This window comes from Zootoca vivipara, chromosome 1 (genome assembly GCF_965207765.1).
Source record: "Zootoca vivipara chromosome 1, rZooViv2.hap1.1, whole genome shotgun sequence".
Taxonomy (NCBI): Eukaryota; Metazoa; Chordata; class Lepidosauria; order Squamata; family Lacertidae; genus Zootoca; species Zootoca vivipara.
In genome coordinates this window covers 104,570,090-104,593,512 of record NC_142582.1, presented here as the reverse complement: position 1 = coordinate 104,593,512, position 23,423 = coordinate 104,570,090, and the positions used below count along the sequence as shown (strand labels likewise).

Sequence of the window (23,423 nt, the reverse complement as noted above, 5' to 3'; positions counted from 1 at the left end):
GGGGTATGCCCAGTTGGGGAAAAAGGGAGAGGGTTACAGTATTTACAAGTGCATGCACAAGATCGCTCTGAAACTAATGTGAGTTGAAATGGGACATAGGCATGCCTACTTTTTTTATATACATGTAGATCAGAAGGTCAGCAGTTCGAATCCCTGCGATGGGGTGAGCTCCCATTGCTCGGTCCCAGCAGTTCGAAAGCACGTCGAAGTGCAAGTAGATAAATAGGTACCGCTACAGCGGGAAGGTAAACAGCGTTTCCGTGTGCTGCTCTGGTTTGCCAGAAGCGGCTTTGTCATGCTGGCCACATGACCTGGAAGCTGTTCGCCGGCTCCCTCTGCCAATATGAGCGCTGCGACCCCAGAGTCGGGCACGACTGGACCTAATGGTCAGGGGTACCTTTACAGTAAACCTCTGGAACAGTGATTGCACTGTGCCTTTGTAAGAATACAGTTTAGGACACTTGGTACTTTGGTTCATTGGCAAGTGAGACGTTGGGCAAGTGAGACATGCAAAATAGGGAAGATCTTACCTTTATGAAAAAAATTATCATGGGGCGGCTTCCTACAAGCTGGCTATAGGGATGCTTGATAATCAAGCTAGGCCATGCAACCAGTTCATAGGCATATATTTTCAAAATTAAACCCCCTTTAATTAGGTGGGATATACCTAATTTACTGCATCTATATTCCACCTTTCCCTCCAAGGAGCTCTACATTGTCCTCTCCATCCTCATTTAATCCCCACAACCTTGTGAGGTAGGTCACAGCAGAGGCAGTGACTGGCCCAGGTGAGCTTAATGGATTTGAACCCTGATCTAACACATCCTAATTTCACACTCTTAACCGCAACACCTCACGGGCTCTCACCCTGAAGCAACAGTGAATGTAGGTCGTGGAAATATGTTCATTTGAGCTTACATCTGAGTAAACATGCTGTACCCTAAGGCAGACACCCCCAAACTCGGCCCTCCAGATGTTTTGGGACAACAACTCCCATCATCCCTAGCTAACAGGAGCAGTGGTCAGGGATGATGGGAATTGTAGTCCTAAAACAGCTGGAGGGCCAGGTTTGGGGGTGCCTGCCCTAAGGAATGGGAGACTTGTGCCCCCCCCCATGTGGCTGGACTCCCGCCAGCCCCAGTCAGCATGGCCAAGGCTCTGAAATTTTGGTTGCTTAAGCCTAGCATCATCCGGAGCGCCCCAGGCTCCTTCCTACGCGCGCCTCAAACTCGATACACAACCCCAACAGTAGTGGGCGTGGCCGTACGCACGCTTCGACGTCACAGCGAGACCCAAAAGAACTTACAGTAAAGGCAAACGAGGACACTTCCGCCCGGCTTCTCCCGGCTTCACTCGGAGGCACGTGATCTTCCCCACTCCTCCCCTCCCCTTCCCAGTGGAAGCAGCCTCTTCGGTTCCCCGTACGTTCCCTTCGTTGTCTGGGCGGGACATATGGCCACGCCTCCGCCAATAGCAGCGCTGCTAGGCGGATCAAGATGGCGGCGCTGGCGGCGCTCGCTAGCTTCAGGGCGCTGCGGCTTTGCGGGCAGAGCAGGTAGTGGTGGGCCTTTTCCCTTTCCGTGCTTTGCGACTGTCGGTTAAGCGAAGAGGAACGGTGTTCCCGGCGGCGAACGCGGGCGAGGTGTCACCCCTTGTTGGTTTTCAATGCACGACACAGCCGGGGTTTCCCTTTCGCAGTCGATGGGAGATACACATTCACACACACACGCTCCTCTCGTATTCCTAGGCGCCCTTATTCTCCTACCCCAAACAGGGGGTCGGGAGATTTGCCTCCCCCTCCCGTGTCCTATAGGTCCCGATAGCTTAAGTCCAGGGATCCCAGAGAATCGCCATGGCGACACATCGAACAAACACAACCGTCTATCTTACTAGGGAAATATATGTGGTGTTGCAAAGTTTGCCAACCGCACCTGCTTCTTCTCAGAGGCAAAGGCTTTTAGAGCGTAATATTCTCTTATTGTGGGAACAAACAAGTAAATGGGCAAAGCGCTGCGACTGGTTGTGGTGGGTCATATCTGGTTCTGGTACTGCAGGTGGAGAAAACGAAGGCAAGAGTTTAATTCCAAGACAACCAACAATAAGTCTCTTGATAGCACCTCTGGTTAGAGAGCGGTGCTGATAACGCCAAGGCTGCAAGGTTCTCTCCCCATATGAGGCAACTGCATATTTCTGCATTGTAGGGGGTTGGACTAGATGATCCCTAGCATCATGTTGTTGGAGGATGCCATGTTAATTCAGTGACTGAGCATTTCACTGCTTTGCAAGGAGGGGTAGGTTTTGATTCTTAAGGCATTTAGATGTTTAACTGGCAACAGTGTTGTTGGAGGCAAGTCTCCTGTGCAGTATGTGCAGGGTTACATCAGTGATACTGATGACTGTGACTTATAAGGTGGCTCTCTATGCCCTGGCAACTAGGACAATTAGGAGGAAAGAACTGGATGGACTAGTGGTCAATTGCAAAGGGGTCTCTGAGATCTAATTTGCACATTTTATTTGAGAATTATTTTTGATTCTGTGTAGTAAGAAATTTTGGTGGATATGATCATGGTTTTACCGCATATGTAGCAACTGCTGGGGTTTTCCCCCCTCCTTCTTCTTTGGATGTTGCCATGGCCTTTGGGTAGTGCAATAAAAATATTAAATTTAAATTTGCTCATAAAAAACCCACACTTGTGCCTTAAGTTGTAAACTATCTGTACATTCAGATGCATGCAACTGTGCTGTTAGGCACTTGTCAGCAAACCTGCAAAGAAGACATGCCTAATGATGTTCTGTTTTCATTTGTTATTTAATACCCAAAAGTCTTGAAATGTCAGGAATTACTTTCGTTTCACTACATTTTGTGGGGGCACATAGTGCATTTAGGACTGTAGCTTAAATCTGTTTCCATGTTTGTTTTTAAAAAAATAAAGTTGAAGTCAGTGGTACTCTTGTTAGTATAAATGCTTGTTCTTTAATGCTCTGGGGGCTGAAACAATCGTGCAGAAAGTCTATATATTGAGCTCAAGAGTTCTGAGCTGTAGTAATGTTACGGTATATCACTGAGAGAAAGATTCATGGAACAAAACAGTAAATGGTCCAGGGAAGAACAAAGGGATTGTTAAGAAAAACTGAAAGAAAATGAAATGAAGCGCTCTTTTTGTACTGTACAGTATAATTACCCTGTGTGTCTCAACAGTTTGAAGATTGTATTGAGGCCAGCAGCTTAGCAGGGTTCAGGCAAGGTTCAGGCATATGGATAATGACAGCAGTACAGTGGGGAAAATAACTACAGATGATGGTTTGGTTTCTAATGTATCTATGGCCATCCAGAACCAGGGAGCAGATGAAAATAAGCAGTGCTAATTTCAGTCAAAGGTTTTACCATTTCTGCTCTATAATGTGTGTGTATGGGCATATGCTTCTTTGTTTCTATAAGAATTAAAATTGTTATAAGGTTGTTATAGACAACAGCTCCTCCCTCCTGATCAAGGAATAGCCAGCTCTGTTGCAGTCAATCTCCTATAGCTATAAGGAGGAAAGACATTTATTATGACTTCAGCACCAAAGTAAACTCATGAATAGCGAGCTAGAAAAAGGTTTCTTTGTAAAATGAGGAAAGGAAGGGAAGTGTTCACATGACAGATGATGACTAACCAAGAGCAGGAAGCACACGACTTGGAACAATTGGTGTATGTTCAGCCCTTTGTGAACTTAGTCCCAACCTAACAGTAAATGCTTAAACACCATATCATAGGAATCGGTTGTTTAGGATTCAGACAGGGATTCAGGCCTATTCCACAGGGTGCAGTATTTTCTCTCTTGTCTCCCTCCCTCCCTCCAGTATTCAGGGTCACATCACTTATTCTCTCTTGCCCGAGTGAAAAGGTCCAGAACAACAAGCATTCTGTGAAAGATCCTCACTTTTGTGCGCTGGATTCTGTTTTCTGTCTAAGAGGATACTTCTTACTACAGGTTTCTTCTCCCTTGCTTAATGAGTAGATCATTAAGAGACAGAGTACTGTATCAGATATTCTTTCTCACTCAGACAAGAATTTCTAATTGAGAGAAAGTAAGAGACAGAGAGGGGGGGGTACACTCTCGCTCACTCACTGATTCTTGTTGCCTCAGTCTTCTGTAAATGCTTTCTCTAGTTCCACAGTTTTGCTATTGAAACTCATAGTTAGGAAGTATAGCAGGCATGGCCAAACCTGGCCCTTCAGCTGCTTTGGGACTACAGTTCCCATCATCCCTGACCACTGGTCCTGTTAGCTAGGGATGATGGGAGTTGTAGTCCCCAAACAGCTGGAGGGCCAAGGTTGGCCATGCCTGAAGTACAGAGTCAAAGTTACCTGCCTTTGTGTGTTCAGGTTTGATTGGGGGGGGGGGTATATTTCTGACCCTTAGCTTAAAAGTCCCTCAATCTGTCTGTAGTTGTTTCCCCCATTTATTGCTTTTACACTACCTCCATTCCTTGGATCTTATTTGTTCCTTAACTTTCCCACACAGCCATTCTCTTCCTCACTGGCATCTGATGAAAGCCCCATCCTGCACCACACAGAATGGTGCCTCCATGCCAACGATAAGAGTGCAGTGGGTTGCATCCTCTGCCTCTGGAGAGACCTTGACTGATTCCAACGAGGGGCAGATTTACCTCAGCGAGAACTGTGTGAAGGTATGGCTTCTTGGAAAGCACCAGCTGTATGTAGCATCTGTAGTGTCTTGATTCCTCCTGAGCTGCAGTATGATGTGGTGTTTGGTGCAAAAATGTCATAAAAGAATGTATATGTGTAGCTGAGTGTGCGGTTGCTTTAATCCAAAAAGTATGCATATTATTAGCCATCTCCATGGCCTGTCCACATCAGAGAGGCATAATTTGATGTGGCTGCACGTGAGGGTTGGTAATTTGCAGTAGCATACAAACTGTGATACAACTAGTAGTGGGGTACTCAATCCAGGCTTAGCAAAAAGTGAAAAGGCCAGGCATGTTCTGTAGTGTCAAAGACTGGATGCGAATCAGTCCTTAACGTTTGCAGCAATGGCAGCACTTTCACCCAAGGCACTCCAAGTGTTCTCTTTGAGTTCATGTGAAAGAATGTGCTGCCAGGTTGATTGGTGCTACGTGCCTTTCCCGTGTGTGTTTTGCTTTAGGTTGCTCCAGGCATCCCCAAACTGCGGCCCTCCAGATGTTTTGGCCTACAACTCCCATGATCCCTAGCTAGCAGGACCAGTGGTCGGGGAAGATGGGAATTGTAGTCCAAAACATCTGGAGGGCCGAAGTTTGGGGATGCCTGGGTTGTTCTGTATTTGGCACTTACCATCTCTTTGAGGGATCTTGCTAGTTTGATGTTGGATTTCAAGTGATTGCTAAATATTTTTGTATGAATCTGATCCACCACTTAGCGTTCTTTTCCTGTTTCAACAGAGACTTTTGGAGATTGCAGGAGCATCTGAGTTTCTGAGGCTGCATGTAGAAGGAGGTGGCTGTTCTGGTTTCCAGTACAAATTTTCTTTGGATACAGTTGTGAATTCTGATGACAGGTAAGGGCATAGGTTCCTGTGTGGTGGAGGAGAGAGAACTTTAGGGGAGGGGTGAGAGGGAGAGAGCGAGCAAATGATTGAATGAGGAATGAATATCCTATTATATAGTGCAGATAATCCCGTTGTACTGTTTTCCAACGCTATAATTGTGCATATCATTTCCAAGCCTCCTGGCAGCACAATGCATTCAGTGTTACAATTACCCCTAAATGCATGCATTCTGCTTTTCTTTTTCACTTAATGATTCAGGTTAACTAATACCGCCATGCAAAATACATATAATAATCATCTAATCAACAAGGTAAACTAAAACAACGAAGAGTCTTATGGCACCTTAAAGACTAATAAATGTATCGTGGCATAAGCATTCATAGACCAGAGTTCATTTCATCGGATGCACAAAATACCACAATGAATGTGTTTGTATCTAAGGCTCTGTTGCAGCAGACTAATTCAGCTACTCACCTGGAAAAGATAAATCTAAGAGAGGTGCTTAGGCCAAATCAAAAGCTTCTTGAAGAAGCAGGATTTTCATCCTCCTCCTGAAAAGCTGGCCAGACAAAGGCAGGCCTTTCTTGAAAGGGAGTTCAAGAGGTGTGGAGATCACAGCCAAGAAAACCCTGTCTCCGTTTTTACCAGTGAGAAAGATGGAGTCTTGGCAAAGGGTTCACCTGCCAGCCTTGAAGGATAAGGGGGCTTGTGATGGAGTGGGCATTCTCTAAGATCTTGCTGATTGTAACACCTATGTTTGAGTGTGACCTGGAAGTAGGGGCAAATAAGATCTTGGATATGTATCTATTGCATTTCAAAATCACTGCAACTATCTGTATCTCCTCCTCCAGGATTTTTGAACAAGGTGGTGCCCGAGTGGTTGTGGACTTGGACAGTCTGAGCTTTGTGAAAGGGGCCATGGTGGACTTCAACCAGGAGCTAATTCGCAGCGCATTTCAGGTGGTCAACAATCCACAGGCAGAACAAGGCTGCTCTTGTGGATCATCCTTCTCAGTTAAGCTTTGAACAACCATCTCCATGTGGACCCTAGTGGATGCTGAGTGGCATATCCCTTTTTCATTATGTTCAGCTTCCAGCAGCAGCTGGTGTAATCAGTTGTATGGTACCATGCAAATAGTCTGGACTGAGTCTCGTATAAGAACTGATCTCTCCATGATTAGGTGTGAAGTGGGCTGGGCACCTATGTTTTCCTTAATCCCAAATGCATCTTCTCAGTAGGATCCCTGATGACTCGCTGCATAGCACTTGATCACCTTGGGAGATATGTGTACATACTTCTGTAATTTAACATATTTTGGTTTTTTGAAGTTATTTTCCACAGCATGTAATTTTCATGTATGTTAATAGTCATCCCCCCCCCGTATTTTCATTTGTACCCTGATGAATGCATGGCTGAGTTATTGGGGCCCACAGTTGCTCCCCACACATTCAAAAGCACCTGTTGCATGGTGCCTATATGCATTTGAATGCACGCAGGATCCTGTACGGATGATCTGGATCCCTGGGGAAAGGAGTGTTGCTATGTACAAAGTTTTTAAGGATTGTCTTGCAAGGGAATTTTGTTGTGAGGATGTTGTGAGTTCCAAATGGGGAGAAGGTTATGTTGCACATGTTTCATAACTTAAGGTTTCCTTTGTCCTTTTGCCTTCTCTAAATGGTAAACAGGAGGCATAAAAACCCCCCACTTGTTTCATCTTTTGGCCAAGAAGCTCAGTATTGTTGTTGTTTTAAAGGAAGTGTTGCTTAATTACAGTGCTAAATCATTAATGCCTTGACTCTGTTTCTCCTTTAAAATCACATGGGAATTGAAAGCTTCATTTTTGGAATAGAACTGGACTGAGTAGCACTGCATGCCTCTAGATAATTTTTTGTTTCTTTGGCCACAAAGGAAATCCTGTATCTAATTAGTGGACTTTTGGAACGCTATTTGGAGGGGTATTTATCTGTGAAGGATGTGCAACTGAGTATTGGTCATAACATTTTATAAAGTGCCTACATTTGTGCATCGTTCTTTGTAGTGACCTTTGTTATTGCTCAGCTGGGACTGATCCCCCCCCCAATGAACCTCAGCTGCCTTTTGGATTAGAGAGTTCTTCCTATTGTCGGGTTTAATTTCTTACAAGTAACAAAATGTAAGCTGTATGTTTCCACATGAGAGCATAAACCATATAGATGAATTATCAGTTCATTTGTTGTGTTCAGAAAAACTAAGGTAGTTAATTATGTGGCTTGCCTGTTCCTAAAAAAAACATGTAACTCATATTTGCTTATTTTCTTTTATATCTGCCACCTGTTCAGTTTTAAGGAAGCAGACATGCTTGTTTGAAGAGCGCAACTCATTTTCTGGCGGGTCTGACACATCTACCCCAAGAAGGAATCAAAATCTAAAGTGAAGGGCATACCCTCTTTGAGGAATAGTGGGGAGAAGGAAGCCTTGACAGTGGTAGAGAAACTTGATCTCCTGCTAACCTGGAGGATTTGGGGGTGGGGAGGGGGTGTTAATTTTCCCACAGTATGGGGAAATGGTAAGTTAGAATATAAATCCCAGATCCATTTATCTGTTATCTCTAGCCATTTCTACATAAATGTCAATTAAGCCACCTCTTTTTCTTGCTCCTCTGCACTCGGCTACAACTGATAGGGTGCAGATTTGGATTGCCTATCTACTAGAATTTATAGCATTACTTCACTAGGGGGCACCCTTATACTTTGAGATGCAAATGGCTGAAGAAATTGCTTAAAAGGGTTGTTTCTTATAGTCCAAAATGCCTAGCATAGGGAGGTGGTGGTGTCAAGGTCCTGAAGTAGAGCAATGCAAAGGAGTGGCGAAGAGGGAGGGGCATGGGGTTGTTAGAGCCATTAACAAAGGAACACAAATGCAGTTGAGAAAGAGTCTGGTCACAAATTATTTCAGATTCCCTAGGCTATCTGAGTGTAATGCAGATTTGCTTCTGCTCCAAAGCATTCATGCCCTTAAAAACTTGAGAGCTTCCTGAATCTCCACTTACTATGTGAGAAGGAAGGCAGAGAGATGGTGTAATATTTTAATTGTGTTGAGAACATGCAATTTTCACTAAATGTTTTGCTAAGAGCTGTTGTGTTTTCAAAATTGCAGACAAATCAGGTGTCTGACACATCTGACCATACATGACATTTTCACTATATTGTGTATATTGGTGCAAACCAATTCACCTGAACATAACCATCATGTGTAGATTGCATGCATGCCTATTTTACCATATTTATACATTTTGGGCAAGTAAAACAATCCTGATTGTGACCTTCACCCCCTATAGGAAAAGCATTGTGAGCGGTGGGTGACCTTGGGTATGGATTTTCACACTCTAGAATTTCTTTCAAGTTGGCTTTGGTATTCAAGGCTTATTCTATTTGACTTAAAGTACACAGTTTCCTGTTTGAGTGTAGCAATCTTTTTTAGCTTCAAAGTATCTCCCAACCTTCCAGCATCAACTTGGTCCAAGGAAACCATTGATTGCTACTGCATCTGTGTTCAGCACCGATGTAGGAATGAGAAGAGTAAGTTCTGTTCTATGATCCAAATTGAGGTGTTCTCAATGTGGAACCCTCCCAGTGTTGTTGGACTCTTACTCCCATGAACCCCAGCTGATGGTCAAGGATGAAGGGAATTGTAGTCCAGCATCTGAATGGCATCATGTTGGCTACCCCTGATCTAAATGGTTTGTTTGGTCCTTACAATGCCAGCATTCTTAACTCTCTCAATGTGTAAATGATGAATATTGGAGAATTAAATACAAAACATAATTTATTGGCCTCGTGTTCCACTTGTCATTTTCTTCAGATGTAGAAAATGCTCGGTCACAGTCAGAAGAAAGGGAAATCTTATCATATTTGGGGCCTTTGACGTTTGATACATCAACTTTTGCTTGGGATTCTTTCAGCTGAAAGAATATCCCTGGGATGGGGCAGTTTAAATGTATTAGTGCAAGAGCTCACGCCAGAATTCTGAGATTATTTTTTGGTATGCCACCCTTCACGTTAATAATAATAATAATAATAATTCAGACAGCTAACAACATTAAATTAAAAGAACGTTGCAGATTGACCCAGATATATATGGAGTTTTGTTTTGTAGGGCGGTGTTGTATCAGAGCTAAATACAGGTCACAACCTATATACTTTTAAAATAAAGTTCCAAGCACGGTACTTTACAAACTGCAATATTCAAATATGTTTGGTACAAAATTCATTTTCCATATAATACCGGTATGTGGAATAGACTGTTATATATCATGAACACATTCTGTGTGTTCAGGCCTTCCTGCTAAACCTTTACTCCTAGATGTAAATGGAGCTTTCTTAAGTTTATACACCTGATTGTACCTGTACATGAACACACACACTTATGTTTGAATGCCAAAGTCGGGCAAGACCTTCTAGTGCCAAGAAGTGGTCTGCAAATACAGGTTGTCTCTGAGCGTGTTCTGAAGCAGGTCTTCTGCTTGTGGCCTCTGCTTCTTGGGGCACAGTCTTCTGCTTGTGGCCTCTGCTTCTTGGGGCACAGTTCCTGCATTCCCAGCCCAACACCTTCTTCAAACTGTTCTGAAGTCTCCCATGCTGAACCCAAACCAGAAGTGATAATTGGCAGTCTTGACAGGAGGCACAATCACCATATCAAACCCACCTTCTTGGGCTCAGTCCCATCCCACACCGATACTTGCAACGGTAGGATGTACAGCTGAAGTAGAAAACCAAACTTAGGGTAGCTCTTTATCTGCCCTTAGCTATGAAGAACATGGGTAAGAAGATAGTGTTATCATTAGCATGCATGCATTCCTTATTTGAAGGGCTTTAAAATTAGGCCTTTTTATGCAGTCCTCCCCTTGCTTTTGGGTAGTTTATTTTTAATGACAAGAGTTCCTGCTTTCAGCCTTTGTAGCCTATCAGCTCTTTGACTCATGTCCCCGTTTGGCTAATCAGGTCTCATTTACCTTTGACATCTTTTAGAGGAAAAGAATGGGCCATTACAGTTGCCTTGGAAACAGTGAGATTAAATGCACATTGCCATGGCAACCTGCCATGATCTTCAGCTTCTATCTGTGGGACTCTGTGTCTTCAACGTGGGGTGGGGGGTGGTAGCGATAAGGGATCTTCCATTGCAGAGACACAGTGTTTTGGCCATGGTACAATCACAGATGGATTGTAGTAGTCAGGAGTCCATGAGGAATACAGATGAGAATTGGTAAGTTGCAGTCTTGATAGGACTCACCTTATAAAACTCGCCTTAGTCCCAGTGGTCAACATGGCAAGCTTTTGAGTTACCCCGAAGTCTTATTTAGGCAAGGTGAAAACAAGTGTTGGGGAGAGAGAAGGGCAGGGGGGAGTCTGGATGTTGCAGGCATGAGGTCAACTTTTAAACTCTACAAAGATGGAGATTGCAGACTGAATAAGTCTCTACTAGGTGCATCAGGTTATGTGTCTAGCATCCTAGGATAAAGAAGCAATGGTTGCTCCTCATTTTTAAAAAACGAAGGCCAGTGTTACTAAGGTCTGTTCCACACCTTAAGTGAAAACACAGGTTCCTGAACAGGTAGAGAACATGAATAAAGAGAATCATGGCAGTCTTTGTATTAGGAAAGCCAGATAATTGATTTTAGGTGATGTACTAGGTAAAAGAATCAATTCAAGCCAAATTGTGTGGCTGGAAGGGATGTAACCTCACAATGTTATAGCCATCTTCAGGTGGTAGAAAATTATCTCGCTGTAGATCCAGCCCTGAACAGAATGTTTGAACCAACGTCATTAGCAATGGCTTGGACCTCTTCCACCACCACTGCCTCCTCAGTGGGTGACTTGAATTAAAAGTCTGGGCATCAGCAATCTCTGAGCGTGCTCCAAAGAGCTTGCAGGATGAAAATATTTTGCTGCAGTGAAAGGAAAGAGAGGAGATAAACAAACTAAATTCCGGGGCTGTCTATTCAGAATCCGTTTCTCAATATGGCGATGCATAAAGACAGTAGAGGCAACCAACCTGAATTCAAGATCAATGTTACGGTAAGACAGAGCTTTCCAAACTTTTCGTGTTGGTGACACATTTTTTAGACACGCATCATTTTGCGACACAGTAATTCAGTTTTACTAGCAAATGAGGTTAAACTATCCAGACCTGGGCGGAACACAGGGAGCGTTCACACAACACACCTACACACTGCAGCCGACACACTAACGTGTCACGACACACAGTTTGGAAAGTTCTGAGGTAAGATTTTGTTTTTTAAAAATCACACGCAACAAAGTGCACGTAGATGCTCATAAATGATTGCTAACCAACAGGTGTTTTATACACCCCATAGGAAGAGTGGGTTGTATTGTGAATAGATAAATGGATAGCTGCCTAGAAATTGTGAGAACCTATTGCGTTTAAAATGGTTTCTGTTCTCAAATCACAAGGTCAAACAAAGCAAAAGCCTCAAGCTTTTTTTAATGTTATGTTTTTTAAGCAGCTCCATATTTTTAGCTCATGCTGAATATGGGAATTGACTTTGATTATTCTTAGCTGATTGCTTCACAGCATTGGGTGCCATAAACATATTGCAAACATCCAGTCCCTTCCGCAGTATTTGAATAAATAACTTAATTTTAAAATATGTCTTGTGCAGTGGATTTTGAAACATACCTTGAAAAGATGCAAGGGGGTGGTCCATCCAGAAATATACAGAAAGTTGTTAAAATTCAACATTTAAAACCACAGTGAGTTTATGATGCTCTATAATAAATACCTTCTTTATGAAGGAGGCACCTTTAAAGCAGTGCATAAACAGCTCATGAATTGTGCCCATTTGGAGCAGCCAGACAATCCTGGCAAAGAGCTCCTGGAGAGCTCAAGCAATTTAAGTATTTCCATGGATAAATATATGGACCTTTGTCGGCAAGGTGATGTCTCTGCTTAAAAAGCAGAGACATCACCTTGCCGACAAAGGTCCATATAGTTAAAGCTATGGTTTTCCCAGTAGTGATGATGTATGGAAGTGAGAGCTGGACCATGAAGAAGGCTGATTGCCAAAGAATTGATGCTTTTGAATTATGGTGCTGGAGGAGACTCTTGAGAGTCCCATGGACTGCAAGAAGATCAAACCTATCCATTCTGAAGGAAATCAGCCCTGAGTACTCACTGGAAGGACAGATCCTGAAGCTGAGGCTCCAATACTTTGGCCACCTCATGAGAAGAGAAGACTCCCTGGAAAAGACCCCAATGTTGGGAAAGATTAAGGGCACAAGGAGAAGGAGACGACCGAGGACGAGATGGTTGGACAGTGTTCTCGAAGCTACGAACATGAGTCTGACCAAACTGCGGGAGGCAGTGGAAGACAGGAGTGCCTGGCGTGCTCTGGTCCATGGGGTCATGAAGAGTCAGACATGACTAAATGACTAAACAGCAACAACAACACAGATAAATTTGGTAAAAGTAATAGACCCTTTGGGACCTGGAGACACACCTGGAAATCTAAGAAACTTGCAGGTGTATCAAACTGCCCATTTCACGGAGGGAAACCTGGCAGTGCTCAGAGCTCAACCCACCCCAGCACAAGAGGCAAACTGCCTACCCCTGCAACAAATAAAATAGACCAAAAAAAAAAAAAAGGAGTGAGCACTCTAAGAAAAACCAGACACATGCCTCCTCAAAAAATGGCTGGATTGCTGCAATGTGCTCTGTGTTGGAATACCATTGGGGTTGGCCTGGAGGCTGCAGCTGGTGCAGAATGTGGCAGGTGGGTTGCTTGTGGGAGCCAGCACATAACACCTTGCTTGCAGGACTTGCACTGGCTGCCAATTTGCTACCAGGCCAAGTTCAATATGTTGGTCCTAACATCTAAGGCCCTATATAACTCGGGACCAGGTTACTTGAGAGACCACCTTCTCCCTTATACACCCAGTAGAGCAAAGCAGACTGTGGGAGAGTTTCTTCTGCAAGTTCCAAAGATTACTGAGGCCCATTCTGTAGTAACTCAGAGCAGAGCTTTTAATGTGCATGCCCTGTTCTGTGGAATAGCATTCCTGTCAAAATATGACAGGTGCCAACTATCTGCACTTTCCAAGAACAGTGAAAGACATGTTTATTATGACAGGCTTTCCTAGCTGGATAAATTGGTGGCCACCAGGGTTTTGGTCTTGTTTAAAATGTTTTTGTTGCTTTTGTGTTTTTAACTATTTTATATGTTTTTAATCACCTCAAGGTGGTAGTTTAGAAGGTGATTAACAAATGTAATAATAATAACAATAATAATAATAATAATAATAAACCCCTCAATATTTTTTATTTAAAAAATAGGGTCAACAAAGAGCGCATCTTTGGGCACCATAATTCTCATGTGGAGACCTGAGTAACAGAACATCTCGGAAATGAGCACATTTTAAGTTTCATCCATCTTGCCCAACATTCTTCCAGCCGCCTGCAGAACAAAATTGACCCTGGAAACTAAGAGGTTGGGCTGAGTTTTGTGAAGTGTGAAAGTACATTTAGAAATATTAAATCCACTTCTTAGGATTATGCACAGAAACAAATGAGAAGCCGCTGTCACTCACTGAGCACAAAGCTACAGAGCAGGTCTTAAGAGGGAGCCTGCCAGCTGGAGGGTTTTATGATGGGATGTGAGTTTCAGAAGCATACAGGATGAAACAGCATCTGGCTGATACTTAAAACAAACTGACACCCGTGCCTTGAACCAGCTAAATTTTCCCATGTACAAAACATGATTCTTTGGTGGTGGCCAATTGTGAGGTGACAAGGCTCAGGCCCTCACCCAGCTGATTGACACTTTCCTGAAGTGAGGGAGAGGGGGCACACTTTGCCAAACCCTACAGTAACAGGTGACACAACCCACCCACCCACCCCAAGCCCATGCACATTAGGATCCAATTACTGTTGTTATTTAGTTTTATGTGTGGGGGGCAGGGATAAAATCACACCAATCATAGAATCCTAGAAATGTCTGGTTTTTAATCTTATTTCCCAAATACAATTTCCCCCCCGTTTTGATAGCTGTATTATGTGGATAGCTGAATTCTTCCTTGGATATGTTCTTCAGCCCAAAACACTTCTGCAAATGGAGCTAGACTGGATGGGTTTCGAGCAACAGACCTCAGGGAAGTAAGGTGGATTCAACTCTTCCCATCCATGTGCCTGTGGAACGCAGTTGGCGCTATGGTCTAAACCACTGAGCCTCTTGGGCTTGCCAATCAGAAGGTCAGTGGTTCGAATCCCCATGACGGGGTGAGCTCCCATTGCTCCTGCCAGCCTAGCAGTTCGAAACCATGCCAGTGCAAGTAGATAAATAGGTGCCACCATGGCAGAAATATAAACGGCATTTCCGTGCGCTCTGGTTTCTGTCATGGTGTTCCATTATGCAAGAAGCGGTTTAGTTATGCTGGCCATATGACCCGGAAAGCTGTCTGTGGACAAACGCCAGCTCCCTTGGCCAGAAAGCGAGATGAGCGCTGCAACCCAATAGTCGCCTTTGACTGGACTTAACCATCCAGGGAACTTGACCTTTTTTACCTCTCCATGTGCCTCTAGACTCTCACCATGCTCTAAATACAACCAGACATGGCTGCTATTGCATCTAATTAGGCTCTATGAAACCCGGGCTTTGTTGCTTGTCCCCGATAATGAAGCCAAAGCAAGCAGCAGAGGCAGGATTAAAGTGCAGAAATAGTTTACAGTATAAGCTTTTTCTTCTTTTTACCAGCTTCTGCCTTCATCCTCCAGCTTTCTCTTTCGCCCCTCTTTTCACCCTAAGCACAGTGGGAAGTCTAGTCCTGATCGCTAGCCTACAGGAACTCTAGGGACAAACTTCTAACTTCTAAACGGAAACATAATGAATTGTAGTAATTTGAGTACAGCACCTCGGAATTGAATTTCTGTGAGAAAGCTGAGATCTGTACCATGGAGAAGAACGGCCAGCACTTTCATAAAACTGTAATTTCCAAAGTACTTTGTGGAAAGCTATTAACAGTTTAAAGTGATGATGGCCTTGTTTATATTTTGTAAAAATGTGCAAGATCAGCAGGCCTGCTTTAATATATATTTGGCCTGTCCCAGAATACTTACTGAGGCGCCATGGAATCAATAAGCTGGTTTGTTCCCTTGTGTTTCCTCACAGGCTACAGTCTTTCTTGAGGGTGGAGCAAAATGTAGGACGCAGAATTCCTGCATTGCCCCTTATGGGAGCAGTAAAAACTTTTGTGTCTGGGAAAAACTGAGGCAGTCTTCATTCTCTCTCTCTCTTTCTCCCCACAATTCTTATCTGCCTCTTAAAAATACCAAACCATCACTACTAGATTAATGCCTATTGTGTAGGTTTCACACTAAAAAGCAGGGGAACAGTAATAATGTTTAGAATGGGAAAAGGAGTTTTAGAGAGAAAATTCAGCAGCTGTCTTTGGCGACAAAGGGAGAAATAACAGAGCTACTCCCCATTGTGAGGAGAACTTTATCTCCTTGCAGCCAGAGAGAGGAGGCTGTATGGCAGATCTCTGTGCCTGTTAACAACCCTCTTCTCACGCCACCCCTGTCCTATATTCCCAGATAACAGGCAGAGGCCAGAAATAGGACTGACACAGTAAAAGAAGTTTCTTAATCCTTACTGAGCCAAACAGAAATGCACAAGTGAAAAGCCAATTCATAGGGCAGAGAAGAATTACACAGGGGGAAATTGGGTCCACAAATCAAAGGCAGTTTCCCCACTAAGGGGAAATGAAGAGAATCAAATATGAGAATGGAGAGAAGTCTGGGGGAAAGAAAAAATCCTGTTAGCAATGGAGGCCTGGCTAAAGAGAGCTTGAAAATGAGCTTGCTTGGGCTGAAGAAGGGCTGGGATAAAAATGAGGGTCTGCACAGCACTGCAAGAGTTTGAGCACACACCAACAGGCACCTCTACCTCCCCTTCATGCTATGGAAGAGGTTCCTGTTCTGCTTACAATACTCTCGCCTTCCTTTTTCTCGCGTACAAAAGCAAATAGATCTATGGTATGTTTTCGGGATTTGTCTTCTTGTCTCACGATTAAAACAAATCAATTTCCTATGAAGCTCCACATTTTGCGTTCTCCCACTAAAGTGGAAAGGAGCAAATTTGCCCTGATTAAATTTCCTGATTTGAAATATGGTTCTGGTATGCACCGTGGAGCAAGAAGAAGGAGAAGAGAGAAAAATCACACTTTTATTTCATAACAGCATGTTGAGCTACATTCCATAAGGTACAGAGCCTGAAAAACGCTCACAGGGAAAGCTCATGACACCATGTGAAGCCGCTGAATATAAATAGATTTCACGGGGGATATGTGACTATTGTATATCAGCAGCTTTATTTATGTCCCTGCAGCGTTAAGTGGGTGGGGTGGGGTGGGGTGAGCAAGCCCTTGTGGAAAAGTCAAGGGATGGCACTAACATTGATAAACCTGCTACAAAGTCTGTTGTTGTTGTTGTTTAGTCGTTTAGTCGTGTCCGACTCTTCGTGACCCCATGGATCAGAGCACGCCAGGCACTCCTGTCTTGCACCGCCTCCCGCAGTTTGGTCAGACTCATGTTGGTAGCCTCAAGAACACTGTCCAACCATCTCGTCCTCTGTCGGCCCCTTCTCCTTGTGCCCTCAATCTTTCCCAACATCAGGGTCTTTTCCAGGGAGTCTTCTCTTCTCATGAGGTGGCCAAAGTATTGGAGCCTCAGCTTCACGATCTGTCCTTCCAGGGAGCACTCAGGGCTGATTTCCTTAAGAATGGATAGGTTTGATCTTCTTGCAGTCCATGGGACTCTCAAGAGTCTCCTCCAGCACCAGAATTCAAAAGCATCAATTCTTCGGCGATCAGCCTTCTTTATGGTCCAGCTCTCACTTCCATACATCACTACTGGGAAAACCATAGCTTTAACTATACGGACCTTTGTCGGCAAGGTGATGTCTCTGCTTTTTAAGATGCTGTCTAGGTTTGTCATTGCTTTTCTCCCAAGAAGCAGGCGTCTTTTAATTTCGTGACTGCTGTCACCATCTGCAGTGATCAAGGAGCCCAAGAAAGTAAAATCTCTCACTGCCTCCATTTCTTCCCCTTCTATTTGCCAGGAGGTGATGGGACCAGTGGCCATGATCTTGGTTTTTTTTATGTTGAGCTTCAGACCATATTTTGCGCTCTCCTCTTTCACCCTCATTAAAAGGTTCTTTAATTCCTCCTCACTTTCTGCCATCAAGGTTGTGTCATCTGCATACCTGAGGTTGTTGATAATTCTTCCGGCAATCTTAATTCCGGCTTGGGATTCATCTAGTCCGGCCTTTCGCATGATGAATTCTGCATATAAGTTAAATAAGCAGGGAGACAATATACAACCTTGTCGTACTCCTTTCCCAATTTTGAACCAATCAGTTGTTCCATATCCAGTTCTAACTGTAGCTTCTTGTCCCACATAGAGATTTCTCAGGAGACAGATGAGGTGATCAGGCACTCCCATTCTTTTAAGAACTTGCCATAGTTTGCTGTGGTCGACACAGTCAAAGGCTTTTGCATAATCAATGAAGCAGAAGTAGACATTTTTCTGGAACTCTCTAGCTTTCTCCATAATCCAGCGCATGTTTGCTATTTGGTCTCTGGTTCCTCTGCCCCTTCGAAATCCAGCTTGCACTTCTGGGAGTTCTCGGTCCACATACTGCCTAAGCCTGCCTTGTAGAATTTTAAGCATAACCTTGCTAGCGTGTGAAATGAGCGCAATTGTGCGGTAGTTGGAGCATTCTTTGGCACTGCCCTTCTTTGAAATTGGGATGTAGACTGATCTTCTCCAATCCTCTGGCCATTGCTGAGTTTTCCAAACTTGCTGGCATATTGGGTGTAGCACCTTAACAGCATCATCTTTTAAAATTTTAAATAGTTCAGCTGGAATATCATCACTTCCACTGGCCTTGTTATTAGCAGTGCTTTCTAAGGCCCATTTGACTTCACTCTCCAAGATGTCTGGCTCAAGGTCAGCAACCACACTACCTGGGGTCTGTACAAAGTCTGTACATCTCATTATTTCCCAAGCTCCTTTTCCCTGGTGTGACCAGCACCTTCTCACCTGTTTCTTTCCCCACCCACACAACCTTACTCTTTGTTTTGGTTCATAACTCTTTCACCAACAGAGCATGGAGAAAGATCCTGTGGTAAAGAGCTGGACGAGCTTGTGGTTTATCTTCCTTGTTTCATTAAGTGAACTAAATCTTCGCCACTGAAGCAAGCGTGTGGCATCCACACCAGGCATTTAAAGCACATTTAGCACACCTTTAAAGTATGTGACTACCCCCAAAGAATCCTGGCAACTGTAGTTTTCTGAGAGTGCTGGGAATTGAAGCTCTGTGAGGGGGAAACCAGGGGGAAGTAATGTATAGTGTGGGTTCGAGGAAAAATTGGAAGAACATAGAAACCTTAACTTTTTGTCTTTTTCTTCAGCATCATAAGAACAGAAGAACAACACTGCTGGATCTTCAATGGCCAATCTAGTCCAGCATCCTGTTATCACAGTGGTCAACCTGTGGATTTGCACTTTGTTGCGCTTTGTTTTGTGACTGGAAAAATTTGAGAGGAGGAAGAACTTAACATCCTGGTTCTAGAAAAACTGGATTAGAAAAATTGTAAGGTAGGCGTGTATACACACACACATACCTATTTCTAGAACCAGGATGTTATGTGATCTACCAAAAGGTTCTAATTCTGTAACAAAGAAACCTGGGCTATGCACACATTACTGTTTACTCTAGCTCCTGTGTGCTCCCACCACTGGTGTTTGAAGCCAAGTACACATGACGTTAGCCACAAGGACGAGGAGTTTGGATTTAATATCCTGCTTTATTACCACCCTAAGGAGTCTCAAATTGGCTAACATTCTCCTTTCCCTTCCTCACCCACAACAAACACTCTGTGAGGTGAGTGGGGCTGAGAGACTTCAAAGAGGTGTGACTAGCCCAAGGTCACCCAGCAGCTGCATGTGGAGGAGCGGAGACTCGAACCCAGTTCACCAGATTACGAGTCTACCACTCTTAACCACTACACCACACTGGTATCCTGTAATTTCCTAAGAAACACTCCTCTTTGGAGCTTCCATCCTACTTGAAAACACTAGCCGCAGTTAAGCTGAGGTGTGTACAGTTTAGGCAACCATTGAACATGTGCAATTGACAGCTTCCTTGAATAGGCATTCAGGGGGGTTGCAGGTGTGGGGAAACAAATCAGGTAGTATATCCGATGAAGATACCCCCCCCCAAAAAAAACACGTGGATGTAGCCATGATTTTTGTTAGGGGGCAGGCCTTTTGTTGGGACAGAACCTCAGTTAGCTATGTATTTTTATTTATTTATATTTATTTAGGGGGGCAGCTGACCCTCCCTGCCCCCAGCTACGCCCATGACCCCTTCTTTGGTGTGTACTTGAAATGCAGTGAGGAAAAGGGCCTCGCTGTGTTTTAAGCCGCTAACGTGCACATACCTTTATTCTGCATTTCAAAGATTATGAGCGATGTTCATCCATTTAAATGTATTTGTTTTCTTCAGTTGGAAAAGCAGGAGTTCCTTCCAGCCAAAGGGAATCACTGTTAAGTTGAATCAATTTTGTTCAGATAATGTTCAGCATTTATATAATTCTCCCATAAATTTGCTTTGCTTTAGCTGGATTGTGTCCAGTGTTTTTACACCATTCACTATTTATGGCAAGGGCATAGATGGGGAAAGCTGTGGGCAACAGGAGCAGAGCCATGAAGTGATAGTAGGAGAAAAGTATGCATTTTTCTTCTTCTTGGGAATGTTAAGCTATCAAGCTTCTTCTTCTTCTTCTTCTTCTTCTTCTTCTTCTTCTTCTTCTTCTTCTTCTTCTTCTTCTTCTTCTTCTTCTTCTTCCTCTTCTTCTTCCTCTTCTTCTTCTTCTTCTTCCTCTTCTTCCTCCTCCTCCTCCTCCTCTTCCTCTTCCTCTTCCTCTTCCTCCTCCTCCTCCTCTGTTGGAAAACTGGCCACGTTTGGGTAGGAAGGCAGAAAGCAGAATTAAAACAAATGCCCCAATATGACTGCAGACTTGCTTTTAGGGGTGGTGGGGTGGTATGAGGAAATTAGAAAGGCTGAAAATCTCCGTATACATATTCTGTGCTAGTTTATCATTTCTTTCACACATACCTGGATCACATGGAGGCAATACGTGCTACAGGTGACCAGATGTAACACTTATAAATAACCAGGCGGGTGCAACCGATACATCTGAAAAAAGGAGAAATTATGCTTTAGGAGTGAGAGTTCCAGCTTCTAAGGTTAATAGCTATTTCATGTTTCAGGTAGTATCCTCTTTTCCTTCCCTGCAAACTCTGTTGAAACAGATTCCACATCTCGTCTGGTGATTCTAGATAAAGTGTTAAAAGGACGAATCAGATCAGAAGGAAAAAAAGAAGGCACAAATAATGCCATTAGAGAGAAAATTCCCAGGGCATTGTGGGAAATGGGGAGTAGCACTTTCTTGAGCTGGCTCTGCCGTTGCCTACTTGTAAAGGAGATGCTGCTGCTCCTTGACAATGGTCTCAGCTTTATTAAGTGGTCTACTAATGCTTCATCCTAAATTGGTTCCTCAAGACAAGGATCTACAGTGAGTCATCAATCATGTTACGACTGAAGTTATCACTGCGGAAGTGTGAACTTGCCCTGAGTCACTTGAGGAGGGCAAGATCATGGCCTCTCTTTTGTCCTATTTCCTGTGGAGGAGGAGATGACATGCATTTCCCCACCGAATTATAGTGTGATTTGCCGCAGGTGGGCAGATGGACCCTAAATACCAGGGTTGCTATATATATATATTCCCCCTTTTGTGCTCGACAGAAGCTCTGCGCCTTTGACAGATACCTTAAGTGCCGTGTTTCTTAGCCCAGAGATGCAGTGATAGGCTGGGGAAACTTCCACTGCTGAACACTGGCCTTTTGTTATCTGTTTAAAAAGCAACTAGGAGCCTTTGTAGGAAAAGTGGTTGTGAATAACTAAGCTTTTGATTTATGGCTATTGAATTTCAGTATGTTTTTCTGCTGTTCTGACCTTGCAGGAAATTTTTGTGAACTCACTAGGAGAAAACTCTCTCCTCTTGCCAATATAAGGCATCTTTTTTTTGGCAATGACTCATAGAATCATAGAACCATCAAGTTGGAATTTGGAAGGAATCCCTAGGGGCATCGAATCCAACCTCCTGCAATGCAGGAATCTCAACTAAAGCTTCCAGGACAGATACTCATCCAGCCTCTGCTTTAAAAGACTATTTCTGTGGCTGCCCTTATGTTCAGGTGCTTCCTTCCTGGGACGCCCATGTAGCCCCTTCATTGACATTCCACCGAGAAAGTAATGACCTTTTTTTATTATGGGTGTCTTATTTTTGTTGTGTGCTATTTTGTCTTATGTTGGTTTTACTGACGTTCTTAAATCTCTGGTTATATATTGTGATATATTTCATATTGTTGTCCCTTTGGGTTGTATCCAGTGAAGCTGTCCTGTTATCCCAAAGACTTCCACTTCTACAATGGCGCTTCCCCTCCTTCTCCTCTCCCTGTTCACCCCCAACAGTTCTGGGGTTTCCCTCAACACTCTGGGGCAGATCTGGTGTGTGTTCGCAGAGAGAGGAGCGAGAGGGCAAGTTCTATTGCAGAAGCTGAAGTTATTGTGCTAACGGGACTTCACCAGATACAACCCTTTGCATTAATTGTATCCTTGTTAGCTGCTTTTGGCTCATTTCTGTGGAAAGGTGGGGTATAAATTTAACAGGTTCAAACAAAATTACAGACTCAAATATATCATCTGGAACTGCCGATCCTCTTTGGACCAAATGTGATAGCCCAGCCATATGAGCTACAATTTATGAAACTGAGAACCCCATATAGTGAGGGGGGGGAAGTATTTGATCCCCTGCTAAATTTGCCCATTTGCCCTCTGATGAAGAAATGACAAGCCCATAATTTTAATGGTAGGTTTATTGTAGCTGTGAGAGACAGAATAACAACAGGAAAAACCCCAGAAACCCAGAAGACAAAAGTCAGAGATTGATGTGCATTATAACGAGTGAAATACAGTATTTGATCCCCTATCAACCAGCCAGATGTCAGGCTACCTGGTATCTTCACTGTATGTAACAAGCTGAGATTAGAAGCACCTGCTGTGAGGGAGAGGTCTTACCCGTAATCCCAGCAAGACACCTGTCAACAGAAGCAATCAATCCAACAGATTCCAAAGTAGCCACCATGACCAAGACCAAAGAGCTGTCCAAGGATGTCAGGGACAAGACTGTAGACCTGCACAAGGCTGTATGCACCAGAAACAGGAAAGAAATGGAAAAGAAGCAGACCTTTAGAGGGTTCTCTCTCATCAGTCCATTGTGGTTCGAGGCCATGGTCTTTGTTGCAGTAAGAGCATTCTGTTCTTCCTAGCACGCATTTTGTCCTCATTCAGTCTCTCCTATTCCTTTCTGTTTGGGTGGATAATGTCATTCCATAGTTTAGTCTCTAAGGTGGTACTGGATGCGGTTGTACCTGAGCAAATGTAAGCATTGCCTGTTGCTATTCTATCTTGTTTGATAGCATTAGAGACAATCAAGTTCTCATCTAGGTTTATGACTGATGTTTCCTCTAAGGCTTCCATGACACCCTCTGAGCTGCCTAACCCCTGTGTATTAAAGTGTCTTTATAATATGACATTTGAACATTCAGTATGTTGGATGTACTTTTTTTATCAGCAGATTCCTGAATGATCGTTGTTGTGTCTGGAACGGCTGCCTGTAATGGATGATGCTGTTCTTCTGAAGAGACTGCCTGTTCCTGCAGAGGGAAAACATAAATAAGTGAAAAATTATGTACGTTGGGGCAATAAATT

At 43.6% G+C, this 23,423-nt stretch overlaps 2 protein-coding genes and 1 long non-coding RNA gene across 5 annotated transcripts in view; 2 read left to right on the top strand and 1 right to left on the bottom strand.

Moving 5' to 3' along the window:
- The window catches only part of ABCD4 (ATP binding cassette subfamily D member 4), a 352,667-nt gene that overhangs the window by 100,898 nt on the left and 228,346 nt on the right, over positions 1–23,423 (top strand). The window lies entirely within an intron of this gene.
- ISCA2 (iron-sulfur cluster assembly 2) lies at positions 1,479–9,340 on the top strand. 2 transcript variants are annotated; one of them, XM_035108585.3, is made up of 4 exons: positions 1,479–1,555; positions 4,510–4,675; positions 5,426–5,541; positions 6,384–9,340. In XM_035108585.3, the coding sequence occupies exons 1-4, from the start codon at positions 1,497–1,499 to the stop codon at positions 6,556–6,558; spliced, it is 516 nt and encodes a 171-aa protein (XP_034964476.1). In that variant the 5' UTR covers positions 1,479–1,496; the 3' UTR covers positions 6,559–9,340. The 2 variants fall into 2 exon arrangements, with proteins under 2 accessions (XP_034964476.1, XP_088528340.1); XM_088672214.1 differs by having other exon boundaries at positions 1,479–2,291.
- Positions 5,424–23,319, bottom strand: LOC148687697 (uncharacterized). Its single transcript, XR_015950572.1, has 3 exons — positions 22,731–23,319; positions 20,706–20,786; positions 5,424–5,557 (listed from the first exon to the last, which is right to left on the bottom strand). It is a non-coding gene; the product is annotated as an uncharacterized LOC148687697 (long non-coding RNA).

Coding starts and splice junctions, on each gene's coding strand:
- ISCA2 (XM_035108585.3), top strand. CDS start 1,497: ATGGCGGCGCTGGCGGCGCTCGCTAGCTTCAGGGCGCTGCGGCTTTGC. Junction 4,676..5,425: donor TCAGCGAGAACTGTGTGAAG/GTATGGCTTCTT, acceptor CTGTTTCAACAG/AGACTTTTGGAGATTGCAGG. Junction 5,542..6,383: donor GTTGTGAATTCTGATGACAG/GTAAGGGCATAG, acceptor CTCCTCCTCCAG/GATTTTTGAACAAGGTGGTG.